General features: G+C 46.7%; 1 protein-coding gene across 2 annotated transcripts in view; it reads right to left on the reverse strand.

Annotated features, from left to right (window-relative positions):
- LOC107219605 (protein O-mannosyl-transferase TMTC1) overlaps positions 1-14,768 on the reverse strand; it is a 145,328-nt gene that overhangs the window by 56,210 nt on the left and 74,350 nt on the right. For both annotated transcript variants that reach the window (XM_015657873.2, XM_046742537.1), the window contains exons 4-6: positions 8,896-8,969; positions 1,433-1,564; positions 547-619 (exon numbers count right to left, since the gene is read on the reverse strand). In XM_015657873.2, coding sequence (XP_015513359.1) covers positions 547-619; positions 1,433-1,564; positions 8,896-8,969 — 279 coding nt within the window. The remainder of the gene's footprint in view (positions 1-546; positions 620-1,432; positions 1,565-8,895; positions 8,970-14,768) is intronic.

Below are 14,768 nucleotides of genomic sequence, written 5' to 3' on the forward strand. Positions count from 1 at the left end.
GGAGCGGGATCCATAGCGTTCTCTAAATTATCAAGGTGAACGTCAATCGGAGGGTAATAATTCGCGGGCGAATTCCGAGCGAACGTGACGCGCGAAATGATTATTCAGGCGACACGTAGCGCTTGTCCCGGGAGCGAAAAGAGAGAAGGAGAAGGATGGAAAAGGAAGGGAAAAGAGCGATTAAGAGCTGAAGGGGAGAAAAAGCGTCTTAGGAACTCTCGGCGCCGGTTTAGAAGAGCATCCTCGCCTTCAACGAGCGTCTGTTTCTCCCCGTAAGCAAAAAACTTCGTCCCTGCAGCAGGCGTCGCGGCGATGCTGCAGTGGCGAAAATTTCCACAGCGTCTCCGGCGGATCGAGTGCGGTTATAAAGCCTGATCCGATAACCCCTTTCCCAAATTCTCGAGTGGCAAAAAAACCTCGAGGATTATACCGCGGGGGCGTTTCAGGGGCGTTTCGGGGGCGTCAAAAAGCCTCGGCGTCTCTTAAATTTGATTTTTATACTCGGGTATGTAGAGACGAGGATGAGGAATGCATGGATATACTCACCGATACGAGAAGAGCCGCGGCTCGCCGTGAGAAATTTCTCGATTCGTCGTTCCACCGCGCCTCGAGTAGCGACCTGTGAACGAGAAAAATTTATCAATATTTCAGATCCGGGATTTCGAATACATATTACGCACTCGCCGTTTTAGTATCAGGCGGACTTAACGTAGCGTTACTAATTCCCCCTAATAGCCTCAGGCGATATCTGCCGGATAGCTGAGAGGAATTTATTGCCGAATGGGTCGTAATTCGGGACGATTGAAATTAAAATAAAATACGTCGTTCTGCAGAGCAGCGTCGAGAAAGAAGGATTCAATCGCGAGAGAGATTTATACTTTACATATACGTGTGTGTAATACGTGTACATATGTACATATACACGGGGTGTGATAAAAATTTGGAATAAAGTCGTAGCCGCGATAATCATGATTGATTTCGTCAATCATCCCTGCGGATAGCGATTCAACGCCATTCATCGATACGCGCGTGCGATACCTTCGTCAAAATGCACACCTTCGCATCTCCGCGTAACGAGAACGACGAAGCACAGGAACTCGACATGCAACGGAGGCCTTGGACCAATTTGCAAATCGGGCAAGTCGAGCGGCTCGTTTTTCTGCAGTCGCATGCCGCCTGTCACACCCACAATAACAGCGTTTGGCTACCGAGTCAAAGACTTCTTGCGGCCGGCAAGAAATCGCTCGCGAATTACCAACCGGCCCCCGTTATTCACGGTTCTCCTCGCTTTTTCTTTCTTTCTTCGCCGATGGTCGAAGCAGGATCGATAGAGGTCGAATTCGTCGGAGATAAAATCAGTAAAATCCGGGGATCCTGACAGCGGAATTTTGACGCGTGAGATGCGAAGCAAAACGGAAAAGTATCGTCTCACCTTTTTATCGAGTGCCAGGATCGACAGAGGTCGTAGAGGAGATTGAGGACAAGCACCGTGACTCCGGTCTCCTTCGCAAGCATCGACAAAGCGCCGAGTCCCACGCTGCTCCAGACGTGGGCCGTTTGTTGACTGAAACAGAAACCAATAAACGTGAAAAGTTTATTGCGGGAAAATGTTTACGCGAAACAAAATATTCACCGGTATCGATTTCCTGTTTGCCCAAGTTCGGGTTGAACCATCGAGCAACGGTATCGCGTGTCAATTTGGACGGAAAATGATAGGCTTGCGGATAAATTTTTATCTTTTACACAAAAATTATACACTGCAGGCTGTCACAAAGTGTGATATCGATTATTGGCAGCGACGCCGTCGACCAATGTTCATTTCTCCTTCAAAAACAAAGTGAAATTCCGCACCAAGCCTTAAATTCGACCCCACGTATCAATGGCGAGAAAAAGTCGTTATCGTAATTGTCAGACTCGAAAATAAGATCGAGTTCAGCGTAATTTCGTAGTCTGCTGGACGTAATAAAGACCCAATTTCAGTTCGCCACGGTCTTTAAAGTGGTACGATGATTGTATAAAAACGAGAATTAAGATTCACTCAATCGTGTTTAGTCCCGGCTGAACCTATTCCACAGAAGCATCAGCATCATTTATTCGTAAGAAAGCGCGGTGCAATAAAAACTTGAAGTAGCGAGTTCGGAATAGACACCCTCGAGATGTTCAAAGGTGGGAGGGAGGGGGAGGAAATTGCAGCGATGCAAGTTTAGCCGAATATTTTAAAACTGACGATGATTATTCTTCTGACACAATCGGGACGTACATCCCGACAATAATTACCAGAATTCTTGTCCGCCTGTTTCCTCGGGGCTCTTTTCATCTCCCCCCTGCGAAAGGAGTTTGAGAGAAGCCGTAGAAAAGCGAGAGAAGAGAGGTGAAGAAATATCTGGAGAAAAGAGAGCGAACTGTTGAAATCCGCGAGACGCGGGGATAAAGTAGGTGGAGAAGCGGGGAGGGTGGTCCTTTTGTGGGGTGTTTCCGAGAAGAGATCCCGGCTACGGCGTGGCAGGAAAGCCGGGGGAATAATCTGGAAAAATGACTCGACCATCTTTTATGCGAGTATTACAGGGCTGGGGGCAATCTCATTCCCTTATCTCGAATGTAAATAAGTAATAGAGGGTAATTTCCGTGTCTCCGTGTATATCTCTTCGTTATATTCGGTCTCGTGCCGAGAATTTTCACCGGATACCATCACACCCATATACAACCCGCTCCCGTAACAAGTTCGACGAACTTACAGTCACCAGCTGTGCCGATAGCTTTCGACCTCTTTCGAATAATTTTCGACCCGTATGTAACGCATACCTTGAAGAGTTCGCGTGTATACCTACCACGCATAATATCGTCACCCTCCCCCCCCCTCCCCCCCCCCCCCGTGTAATATGATTTCGGTACGGGAAATACCTGATCGATCTCTACTTGAGCTCCAAAGTTCCGAGCTTTCTCCCCGAAACTTTATTACAAGGGGTAAATTATTATCACGTAAAGAACCGACGAGAATTTCCCCGATCATACGGAATTTCGCGCGAGTGATTAATAACAATCAACCGGTAAATTGTTCGCACCAACGCACTTCGTTCAATTAAATTATTGCCTGATGCGAGCTTGCGGGGCGGGGTTATCAACCGGGGAAAAATGGGAGGGGGACTGGCCCAAGTTTCGTTAAGGTATAACCTGTTTTAGCAAATGAGGATGCCGCGCATCAATCTACGTTAGTCATCGCACCTGTCACAGGCCGTGGTTCGGGGAGGGGAGGGATTGTGTGTCCCCGGAGGATCGGGGAAAGTGTGGATGCGGCAGCTCCTCTTTCCGGAAGTTTGTTTCAAGGGTCGAATTCGCTTGCGAGTTAGGTGGCAAAGGGATAAAGGGACGCCGGCTTCGCGCCTCATCGCTAATTGTAGGATATATGATAATAACAATAATCGGGGGACCGACACACGTGCTGCCCCGTTCGTATTATCGCATAACACAACCCTTAATCAGCGATGATTTGGATTTATGGGACGCGTCGGTCCGCCCGAGGGAATCACGCCCAATGCGATCGATAACTTTTTGTCAATTTTCCCTCGAGGGTCATCGATTTCTCCATCGCTCATCGCCGCTTTCGTTAGTTATAATAATAAGAATATAAATGTAAGCCGTGGGCGAGTTACTCGGGCGCCACTTGCGCCCCGTCGCTCGTGTCGGGCTAATTACTGTTTATGACCAAAGCGCGAAGCGAGGCCTGGGCGGGGAGAAAAGCTGCCCCCATAAAGCAGCGCGGATTACCTCCAAGGCGTCATTCTCGTAGTAACAAGCTAAAATACCGCAAGTGACGGTGGGCGATCAATTTCAACGGTCAAGTCTCCCTTTGCTCTGCGGGTACCGAACAGCCCCTAAATTGGCCCGGATAAAATTTTAATCCAATTGGAACTCGGGGCGGAGTTGAAATCTCGAATTTGAAAACTTCCGAAAGCGCCAAATTTCTTTACTTCACGTTTCGCCACTGGATAATTCGGAATTAAGCGCTTTCGGAGCTTTTCAAATTCGGAACTTCGACCCCATCCCTTGGTATATTCTTCCACGAACTCAGGATCCATCGATTCGTTTACGAAAATTAACCAACTATCAAATTGAAATTCCCTCGGTTTCTTAACAATTTTCCGGCGGTACCGAGCAAGAAACGGCACCATGTAAACTATAACTAAGCCAGGGCAGGCGCGTGTTTCTCCATTAATTATATAGCCCAGCGGCATGGCAGTGCCGGAGTTCGAACTTTACTATGTAAATAAGTAAATTTGTAAGTAAATGTCGGTAGCTCTTCTGCAGGTCGCCCCGAGGGGAATATTAGGGAGGAAAGGCAGGTACAAAGAGGATGAAATACTAGATAGACTCGTTGAATTTCCGGCGTTGAGGCACTGAACGTCTCTTGGCACCTTCCCACCTCCGGGGGCGTCGGAGGCGGCGCGATTCATCACTCGAAAGTACGACGGTTGACACACTTCTCTTTGCTTCTGCCATTACTCAGAGCGCGCGCGTCGGCGAGGAAGGGGGGAGAAGGAGAGTGAGAGAGAGCGAGAGGGACAGAAGGAGCTGTTTTTCTCAACTTCCCTCATTTGCCTCGGCGACCGCTCGAGCTCCGGCTGCCTTATTCCCTGGCTCCGACCGCTTACTTATTCCTGAAAATATTCATGTGCTCTTTTCCTCCCCCCCCGCTTCCTTCTCCCTTTCGCTTTTCGTACCCGTATACGCGTGAAAATAAAACGAGCGGATGGTTAATATTCCACCGTCATCCCGCACCGCGTGTCCCATTTGTTTCTCCTCATCTCGAACTGCGTGTTAAGCCTGTAAGAGGATCAAATCCGTCTGGAGGAAGCTTTTGTTTTGGCTCCACCCTTCCGGCGTGTGTTCCCGTTCGTTTTTCGACTCTCGAGTCGATCACGGAGTCAGTTACCCTCTCCGGAATCTCGGGCGCCGGAGGAATATGAAGACTGCGGTTTGACTTGACGTTTTCCCCCCGCTCGAGTCTCGTGTTTCGCGGGAAATTCACCCCTCCGTGAAAATTACCCCGCGGTGGGCGAATGAAATTTTATCGCTTACAAAAGCTCGCCACCATTTATCGTTAAAATATTTGCTCCCGGGCGCTGTACACGCGTGCGAAAGTCGTCGACGGAATCCCCGGATCCGTCGGCAACGGGGTGGAAGGAATTTTCGTAAATCTCGAGTCACCTGTCCCCGGTTTCACCCGGTTGGTAAATTAGTTTAGTTTATAATTTTCACACCGCCTTCGCACTCATGAGAATGAATGGGATCCGTTGTTTCGAGGGCTGGCAGGTGTCAGGCTTGCAGCGGCGTCGCGACGTCGCGTTTCACCTCCGACGCAACCCACCGGCCGGGTTGATGTACGCCCGAAAGCCAAGTTTACCGGGATTATACACACCCCAGAAATCCATCATCCTTATCCCCGAATTGTCTGACGAGGTACTCTGACTGCGGACGTTTGCCTCCCGTGACGAAACAAACGAGCCTATATGTATAGGTATACGAGAAGCCCGAGACGACGGATAGAAACGGCTTTACCCTTGAAAATAGTTAACGATATTTAACGAAAAATAATTATAACGACCCAAACTCGATGAATAATTTTATACCAAAATAATTAACCTAGTAAATTACTGCTCTCTATTATTCTTGAGGAGGTTGTTTGGCCGAAAATTCATAGGCGGTACTCTTCATACTCGGTCAGCTTCTTTCTCGAACTCGTACTTGTAGTTTCATTTGGAGTGAAACAGTCGTTTAATTCGAAATCTGGTATCCTATTCCTGATTCTAAAAAGTCTATTCAGAAGTGATTTCTTACTTCCATTTAATACGTATTAGGGTGAGACTCGAGAGTAAATACGAACAGGGAAATGGAAAATGGAAAGCAGAGGCTTCTTCGGAAGTGTATCAAAGAGAAGAAGAAGAGATTTTGTAGACGAAAAGAATGACCACGGAATGTTAAATACATTTCATAAAGAAATTCTTTGTTTAATTTTATAAGCAATATAAGATGGTGTTTTCTTTTCTTTTTTTTCTGTTTCATTATTGCTATAATTTTTTTTATGCAAACGACTTATATTTTGCGAGAATACTGTACGCGATGAAGGGAAATGGAAGGAATAATTTTTGGATTCAGCACACTCGAAAACACAATATTTGCCAAAAGCATCTCATGCAGCTGAAAAAAAAAATAATATTTTTTCCAGGCCTGTGTTATTTACACCAACTTTTAAATTGCGCCGGGGATCGTTTATCGCGTTCTTTATACCCTGACCATTGCAGACTATCAGCCGTCAAGTGATTCGCGATTTCATGTACGGTTAGCGTGACCGAATTACGCCCACCCAACTCCCGTCATTGTTTCCCCGATGAGCGGAGTAAAATGCGGAAATATAGCCTCAACATTATGAATTACCAGGAGGGGCTTAGGTCCCCTCCCCTCCCCCCTCGTCGCTCTCCGTTGCCAGAGTCTGTTGGCAATAGCGGGAAGATATTTATGGTTTGTTGTTTGGTATGCATGAGCCGCAGCTTCGAGCTACGTACGCATACGTTATACATGTACAGGCATACACGTACGCTTTGCGCGATAAATTAACTAAGTAACTGAGAATATTAATATATACGATTTTATACCCCCCGGTTCACTCTTATGGCCTTTCAGCCTTTACTCAGAGACATTGCGTACGTAATATTTCCGCCGTATTTAACTTCCCGTTTCGCTTATACTATTCTTGTTGTTGTATCGTTGAGATTTCGTGGTCTTGTTCGCGGAAAATAATTGAAGCGTACATTTATTGCGGTACCACGTAAAATGAAATCGGTTATTCTCACTTGCGATGATTTGAAACTTGACAACAAAACGGACGAGAAGAAACATTGGGCGTGTATTTTCGACCCGCAAGATAAACTCCAACTTTTTATTGCCTTCGGTAGAGGAGTCGTGAATTTCGTACAATATATTCAGTTTCCAATATTGTCGTTGAAAAGTGCGACTCGACTGAAATTTATAAGAACCTCCAACTTTTCGGACCGAAAACTTATTCACGTCTCTCGAGGAGAAAAAATGTGTGATTAAAAAATATCTGGCGAAAATTAATAAATTAAGTGTTTCGTTTAGTAGACGGATTTAAACACCCTGAAGAATTAAATCTGTTGATAGAATTTTGTCGATGCGGTTAAGATCATTCTTCAATGAATCCCGGTGAAAATGTAACGAGTATCCGGAGAAAAAGGTAAATGCAAACGTCGCAGATTTACTGCACTCGACACTTGCAGCATTTTCTCGCGATGTAAGCAAGACCCGAGTCAAAGAGTCACACTTTTATTTTACGATTTTTCGTCCGTTTATTCATCGAATAAAGTAGAGAAAAAGGGTGAGTCTGCTCCGTCTGTAAAGGTAGGAGTACTACATGACCTTAAACGACTCTAAGCGATGACACTTGTCGGAGCCGCTCATGAGCACAAGTTGCGGTATAAGCTTATCGATAATAATAAGCGAGAGCCGCAGCCATCCATCTGAATGGGCGATACGCTCTGCTTTGATGCGCAACATCTGTGGTAATTCAAACAGTCTCGTTTGCTCGGCTCGCGCGGCCGCACGTCGCTTTTCTGCCCTGGCAGCTTATACATCCGTGTTTACATACACTCGGTACACGGAAGAGTCGAACGTGGAAAACGTTTCTCGGCTCAAAGCTCGAGTAGCTCATATCCCGCGTCTACGGAACCCCATCACTTTTCAAGTGCGAGTACGGATAGTCGTTCACACCCTCATCCGCTATCCGCGAGGATCCTGCAGGATAGTCACCCTGCGCGGAAGTGACTGTTTTATGGACCATCTGGCTTAATCATTTTGAGTAGAGGACCTCGGCTTACCGAGAAATCTCACTCGCGACGTGACGCGATGTAACGTTATAGGTACAGGGGCGAATATGATCGTTCTGCGGTAATTATTTTCATCGGCTAAACCAAAAGGATGATAGGGTAGAATTTGTCGGCTCGAAATAACCCCGGAAAATCGAGGATTCGACGGCCGTAAACGAGCCTGTTCCACGCTGTGAACTGCAACCATGGTACGGACTGGAAGTGTGTTATATGTGTAGTAAAGTGTCGCCAACAATCTTTGAGACCCCGATTTTGCGCCAGCGTGACGAGCGGTCAAAATCGACACTTGGCTCAACGCGATTGAAACAGTGTTCGAAAGTCCGTTCGAGTGGCTACACGTTACGGGAAGTTGCGGTAGAGTGTTTGGTGCCCGGCTTGCTAAAGGTCAGTTTCGTCGACCTTATTGTTTAGTCTCCAGCTTCCAAGTGACGGTGTGAAGTGTTTTTGTAAACGAAAGTGAATGTCACCTGTGTTGTGCGTCTTCTGCGTCAGGAAACTGGAGGAAAATTGACCGAGGATTCGCCGGTAAGTACATGAAACTTTTTTTTTCCGCCCTGATAACAGCAAATCATTTCCAAAATGACTTTTCTATGAATTTGAATCCTTATTTGTGCTGTGGCCTGTTTTGTCACCGCCTTGGTTTTACCGCTTTTCAAAAAATGTTGCATCGATTTGTATCGCGTGTCTTTTGTCCGGCGAAGGAAATGTAAGTAAGGATAATAGAGATAGAAGGAGAATTGAACAAAATTTCTTGGCGCTGCCCTCGAGTTTGGGTAAATAATATTTATTCAGGAACAAGGTGGATGGATATAGCCAAAACTTGGAAATCCGTTTTATTCGAAGGCTGACGGCCCTCGGGAGATAAATCCACATTGACTACGCGTTTTCCCCACAGTCGCTAGTCTCACCCCGGAAAATCCTTCGGCAGCGTACTTTCCGGTGGAAAATGGGTTATTAAATTATCTGCGTAGCTCCGGTTCGTTTCGAATTTACTCACCCGTGATAGGCCAGAAAAGACAGCAGAAAGAAAATGCAGGCGAGGACGTCCGCTCTCCCGACAATCCCGGTAACCTGGAACAGAAATAACAAAAAATTTAGCCATCGATGAGGGTGCGAGAAATGAGTTCGGTCAGATTTCACCTTGGCTAATTGCGAGGGCTGGAATTTAATGTCACAAGTCAGCCACGTCGCATGTAGAATTGGAAATACTTCCGTTGAAAATCCGTTGGATTCAGTTTGGATAGAAAGATAGAGGGGCACGGTGAGAGAGAGGGAGGGAGAGAAGGAGGGAGAGTCACTGTATACGCGAGAAGATGTATCGCGGAGGAATATATGTGTCGGAGAAATTGAAAGCAGATCTCCATTTTCAATTCCCCTGAGATGTACGCAGGTGCACACATGTACATGTACCTGTAATACACATTTCTCGAGGATACATTTTCAGGTAAATTTCCATGCAAAAATAGATTTTCCTCTAAGATATACGCCGGCGTTTGTATAGGTACGCGTAAAAGGACATGCGCATGATGAAAATGTCTCGAGAGTCGTTTTTTAAGCTGGTACTTCCCGCCCCAAATTCACCTCTATTCGCCCTTCCTCCTAGCGCTTACGGCAGATGCCCGGGTGTTAACCAACCTGAACAGACGTATGCGAGACACATTCCCGATCGATCGTGACATTAAATATGAACCATCTGCATGTACTTATGTACGTTATATTTGTACACCTTTGCCAATTCGACGTCTCGCGCCTCTTACGCGAATATCACTTCGACGTAGGTGGATGGCAGCGTAGTCATTCTTATTTCCGGATAAGTGCTTTTTCCCCCCTCGGCAAGATATATTTTTTCAGACTTGTATATAAAAGGGATTTTTTATCAATGTATAGCGAATCGGATTTGAGTGAAATATCTATAGTCTGACACATTTCGTCTCTATTCTGATTATTTGTGACTCGTTTGAAAGTAAAAAGAAAGTATATCAATACGAATTCGAATCAATTTTCAATCTTCAATTCTCGTTACGGCGCAACGAGATAACCGTCGGCTCAATCAAGGAAAATTTCCGATAATTTCGCACTTCCATATTTTTACGCGGCAATATTTCGCGGGTCACGGTCTTTGTCCGAGAATTTTCCGCACCGCGCATAAAGCCGACACGTACGAGTATCGACGATTCGAGTATGGGGCGCCTGTAAAGGGTTATAGGCGAGGGCGTGGGAGGACCTAAAATAACGCCACGTACGTCTGGCATTACGGGACGACAGATTGAAATTGGATCCTATTCGAAGGAAATCCCGGAAATCCCGGCGAGCCGGATCCCGGCTTGGTGTGCTCGGCAGTCGGCAAACAAGGTGGCCGACAAGATAAGGGGTTGCCGAATTATTGATGCCGGGCCACCAGTGAGTGATAACCGAAGGACCTCTCAGCCCCGGACAGCTGGGCCGAGGGTCGAATCGCGGCCGAGTCTTCTTCCGCATTCCCCAAAAACTACACCACCCCTCTGCATTCGCCTTTGGCGTATACCTACGTGTCCTGTCATTTTTCCCCCATTTTTTCAACTTCCTATGTCTCTGTTTTCAGTGAAAAAAGGAAGTTGTTGTAATCACCTTGAAAATGAGAAGTTGAGTCATCACTAGATCTCGATGTTTCAACGTATGTGATAAATTTTTTTGCTCGACGATATTTCGAGAACGAATTACCGGATTTCAATGGTTTTGGTCTCAATCGACGCGGTTCTTTCAAACTCAGAACTGATTAGATTTTGGCTCTGATTGGTTCGCTACTTTTTCAATTATTTCAATAACAAAATTCTGAGAACTCATGTGAATATTATGATATCTTGATAACGGATGAATAGGTTTGGATGAAAATTGGTACCGTGAGGTTTTATGGGGCGTTAATCGCGAATCTGAATTCGTAGTTCAAAATTCGAATAAAATACGATTCTCTCTTTTCTCTATAAACTTGGCACCTGCAGTGTGAGAATGAGAAATTCGAGGGCTGGTTCATGGTCAGTCTAAAGCCGCTTGTTTCTTTCACTGCCGCATCGAAGAACCTTGGATAGATATTCGCACCGAAATTTTCCCTCCATCTTCCCCTCCCTTTTGATACATCCTTTCTTTCCTATTTCAATTGAAACACTCGTGATCCTTGATTCACGTCGCTGCAGAAGGGGAGAGATTGCCTTTCTGAATTTTCTACGACTCATGCGGGGCCGCGCGCACTCTCGAAAAAGGGTGGCGTGGTCATCCGGGGGATGCGGTCAAGCATTCGTACTCCGTCAACGTCGACGGGGTCGAAAGGGAGAAGGGGCGATGGAGGGAGGGAGTGAGGAAGAGGGAATGGGGGGAGGGGGGAGGACAGCATGCCTAGCCCCCGGGAAAAGTGCTTCTTCCCGCTTCTACTTAAGATAACAGAGATTGCTGCCTCTTCTTTGATAAATTTCCAACCGGCCGGGCAGATTTATCGCGGCAACGTCGGCCGGGGATCCAATTTCCAAAATAGCTGGTGACGTTAATTTATGATCCAGGTTTCGAAACGCGAGATCGTTCACAAGGACTTTTGACTCTTGACTTTCCGGGCCCTCTTCGCCCTAGTCGCCGAATCCTTTTCATTACCTTGCAGCACGCTCCTCGAACAGCAACGGGGTTGTTTAAACTCTTGAAGCGCCTTTGTGCCAAGTGCAATCAATTCCTCGTGCGCGGAAGTGTTTTTCCTTTTTTTTTCTCCTCTCTTCTTCTTCCTCACTTTTTCCCTTCTCTCCGGGTGATGCGAGTCTGCTAAGCCCCTCGAAATAATAACACCTCGCGGAAAACATCGTGAGAACGAGGAATATCTTTTTTCAACCGAACAAATATTTATGGCTGAGAAGGAATGCCGGATGTAGGTGTCGAAGGTGTGAGGAAATACTGAGAGCCGAGCATCCCTCAAATAAGGCACATTCGTGGAAATAATTGTTTGCACGTCTGGCATCTGCAGGGGGTTGACGTACATTGCGGAGACGTGTCGTTCACCGACGGCTTGTTTCATTGTTGCGAATACACGGATCTCTGATCTGTGGTAATATAATGCATGAATTTTTTCTGTTTTCCCGCAACGTTTCTTCGTTCAGTTGTTCCGCGTTTATAAAAACATTAGTAAGCTCTCGAAGTACTTTACGGCGGCTCTTTTGTAGTATCGTGCTCTGTTGTTTTTCGTTCTCTTCCGGTCATTATTTCTCACGATGCGAAGTACGGGAGCCCTGTATTACAGGCCAATGTTCGGAGTGATTGAACGTTTGGTCGACGCAGGCCTGCCTTTGACATCCGAACCGAAGCTCGTGCTCGGGAACAAAGGGAAGGAAAAAGAAAATATATAAACTACTACTAACGTACGGTCTATTCGAAATGCAGCCATAAGTGGGTACAATTTTCAAGTCGAACTAGATTAATGCGGTGGAATATATATCGAGGAAAAGATCATGAATGTAGGAAAAATGTCAACACAGCTGAATGAAAACTCAGAGCTTTTACCGCGTTTGTCCACAATCGTGGGTTTTGCTTGCCCGCGATTTAGTCGGGAAGACAAACGATCCCTTGTATCGACGAATCTGTTGATCGAGAGTTGAAGAGGCGCTTCAGGCGGCTAGAGAATCCGGGCAAAAAAGCGTCTAGTTCTAGGGTGAGATGAAATCGGGGATAGGCTCAGGTCAAGGTTCAGGATTAATCGGCTTGGGGTCAAGCCAGGATCTGGATTACTCGCCCAGGCGCAACGTCATCGAAGCCTAGAGACGGATATTCGGAAGATGAACTGACTCTGGGGTGCGAAACTCACGCGGCTGCTTCGGAACCGAACGGTTTCGTGTTCATTGATTAGCCTCGTATAGGATGTACATATTTTAAATCGATAATTTGCCGAATCGCGACGGAATATGCGTGTGTCAGTTACGTTTTGCGTTCACTTTTGTCTCCCTCGATCTGAGCAGCAGCTACGCCCTCGTGTTAATTTCTAGCACCCTCAGCGATCGAATGACAAAGGGAGAGCGAGGCGGCATTGTCCCGTTTGCCTTGGTTAAGGTACCGAATATCCCGAATGAAATTTGAATAATAATATCTCGGCGCACTCGAGCTTTTGGTCATTTCATCGCGAGGTTGGAGGTCGCGTTTCGCAGATTGGGTCCTCGACTGTATACGTGTGTATACGTATAGTTACGAGGTATGGAGGATGGGGGAAGGGGGCAATCAACGGGTCGGTATTCGAAGTTTGGAAATGAAATGAAACGATACGATACGAAATGAAACAAAATGAAACAAAATAAAAGAAAAGGAAACGAAACGCAAAATGAAATTCCTCGTTCCATTAACATCCTCGAGTACCACTGCAGCGGAAAGCGGGGAAAACGGTACGAATTCGTATACCTACGGTGCGAACGGCGACGAGTTTCAAATAATTTCGTGGACCGACAAAGCTCTGTCGTACCCTGCCACCCCCCCCCCCCCCCCCCCCTTTCACCACCTTCCCGCGACATCCGCTCCCCTCCCCGTCCTCTTCTTTCATTCTCTTCTCTTCTCTGCTCTTCTCGTCTCTTCTCTTTCCGGAATTCGTTCTCGACAACGGTTCTGGTCGAACGATCGAGGTATGTCAGCCTCCTGCGAAGTATCCTGTGCTCGAATCCTCTACTCCTACTTCTATACTCGCTAGCGATGGCCTAGATACTGTTCTGTGTCGATGGATATTGCACCTATCCTTGTACCACCCACCCCCGATCCTCGTTCGCTACGAACTACCATGTTCACCGCAATTTTCCAGGTCTTATTTCGCTTCCCTGGTATTCAGGGTTTTTCATTTGGAAAGAAATAGTGAAAGCTACTATCGTAGAAGTACGTCAAGGTTTAATGAAACGCTATTTTTGAAACTGACGAGAATTTTGGAAATACATTTTTTATGGTATATGTATATGTATGTATAATATCTTATCGCTAGGTCACGACTTCCACATTGTTCAGATTGTCTTAGGAGTGAGAATGTCGTCGAATCTAGTGTAATTCCATGTTAGATTTACCATCCATACTCTCAGTACTCTCTCGGGTTTTCCGTCCAATATATAATTCAGGCTCGTACCGCGAAAATGCGGTAAAAAGGTACCGTCTCAAGGCTGCTGATCATTCGAAAATGAGAAAAATTTTCATTACACCGCGACGCTCAAAGGAAGTCTCGAAATCTGATGAAAAGATCCAAAGAAGGGTGTAATAATATTTCTGGCAAGTGTATCGCGGTATTGAAAAGTGTCCCCGCGAGCGATGGGTCGGCGATATCACGGGGGTGAAGGTGGGCAGGTCGAAGCCACGTGACCCAATTCGAAGGCTCGAATGATGGCCTAACCGAGATAAGCTGGAATAGAATATGTATAGAAGGTGTATAACCCAGTAGGTTTAACAAATCCTGCTACAATATTAAGTGGCATAGCGACGGCGGGAGGGGAGAGGAGGAAGGAGGAAAATTGGCAGGGAGGGGGTGGGTGGCGGTCCGCCCGAAGGGACCGAGTCGAAATGGAAAGGGTGGCGGGTCGACGAGGGCTAACGGGTACGAGGTCGGGACGCCGGGAGGTTAGCCAACCCGCCGGCCATTTCGCGGTTACGATGTCGTTGCCGTATCGGTGTGTATATTCAGCGTATATTGCGAGAGTGCGGGATGTGCCCTCTCCCCCCCCCCCAGCCCTCCCATCCTCCCTTCTCTTCGCCGTTACTCTCGCTCGCGACTCACTAGCGACGACGAAGGAACGGCCAGATGCCAGGCACCGTGCGGCGGCCCGTGGTTTCAGGATAAATTAAACCGGCGCTTGCCACAGGTCGTTCACGGAATGTTTCCTTTACGGTCCTCTTGGCTTCTCG

This window comes from Neodiprion lecontei, chromosome 6, assembly GCF_021901455.1.
Source record: "Neodiprion lecontei isolate iyNeoLeco1 chromosome 6, iyNeoLeco1.1, whole genome shotgun sequence".
NCBI classification, from domain to species: Eukaryota; Metazoa; Arthropoda; class Insecta; order Hymenoptera; family Diprionidae; genus Neodiprion; species Neodiprion lecontei.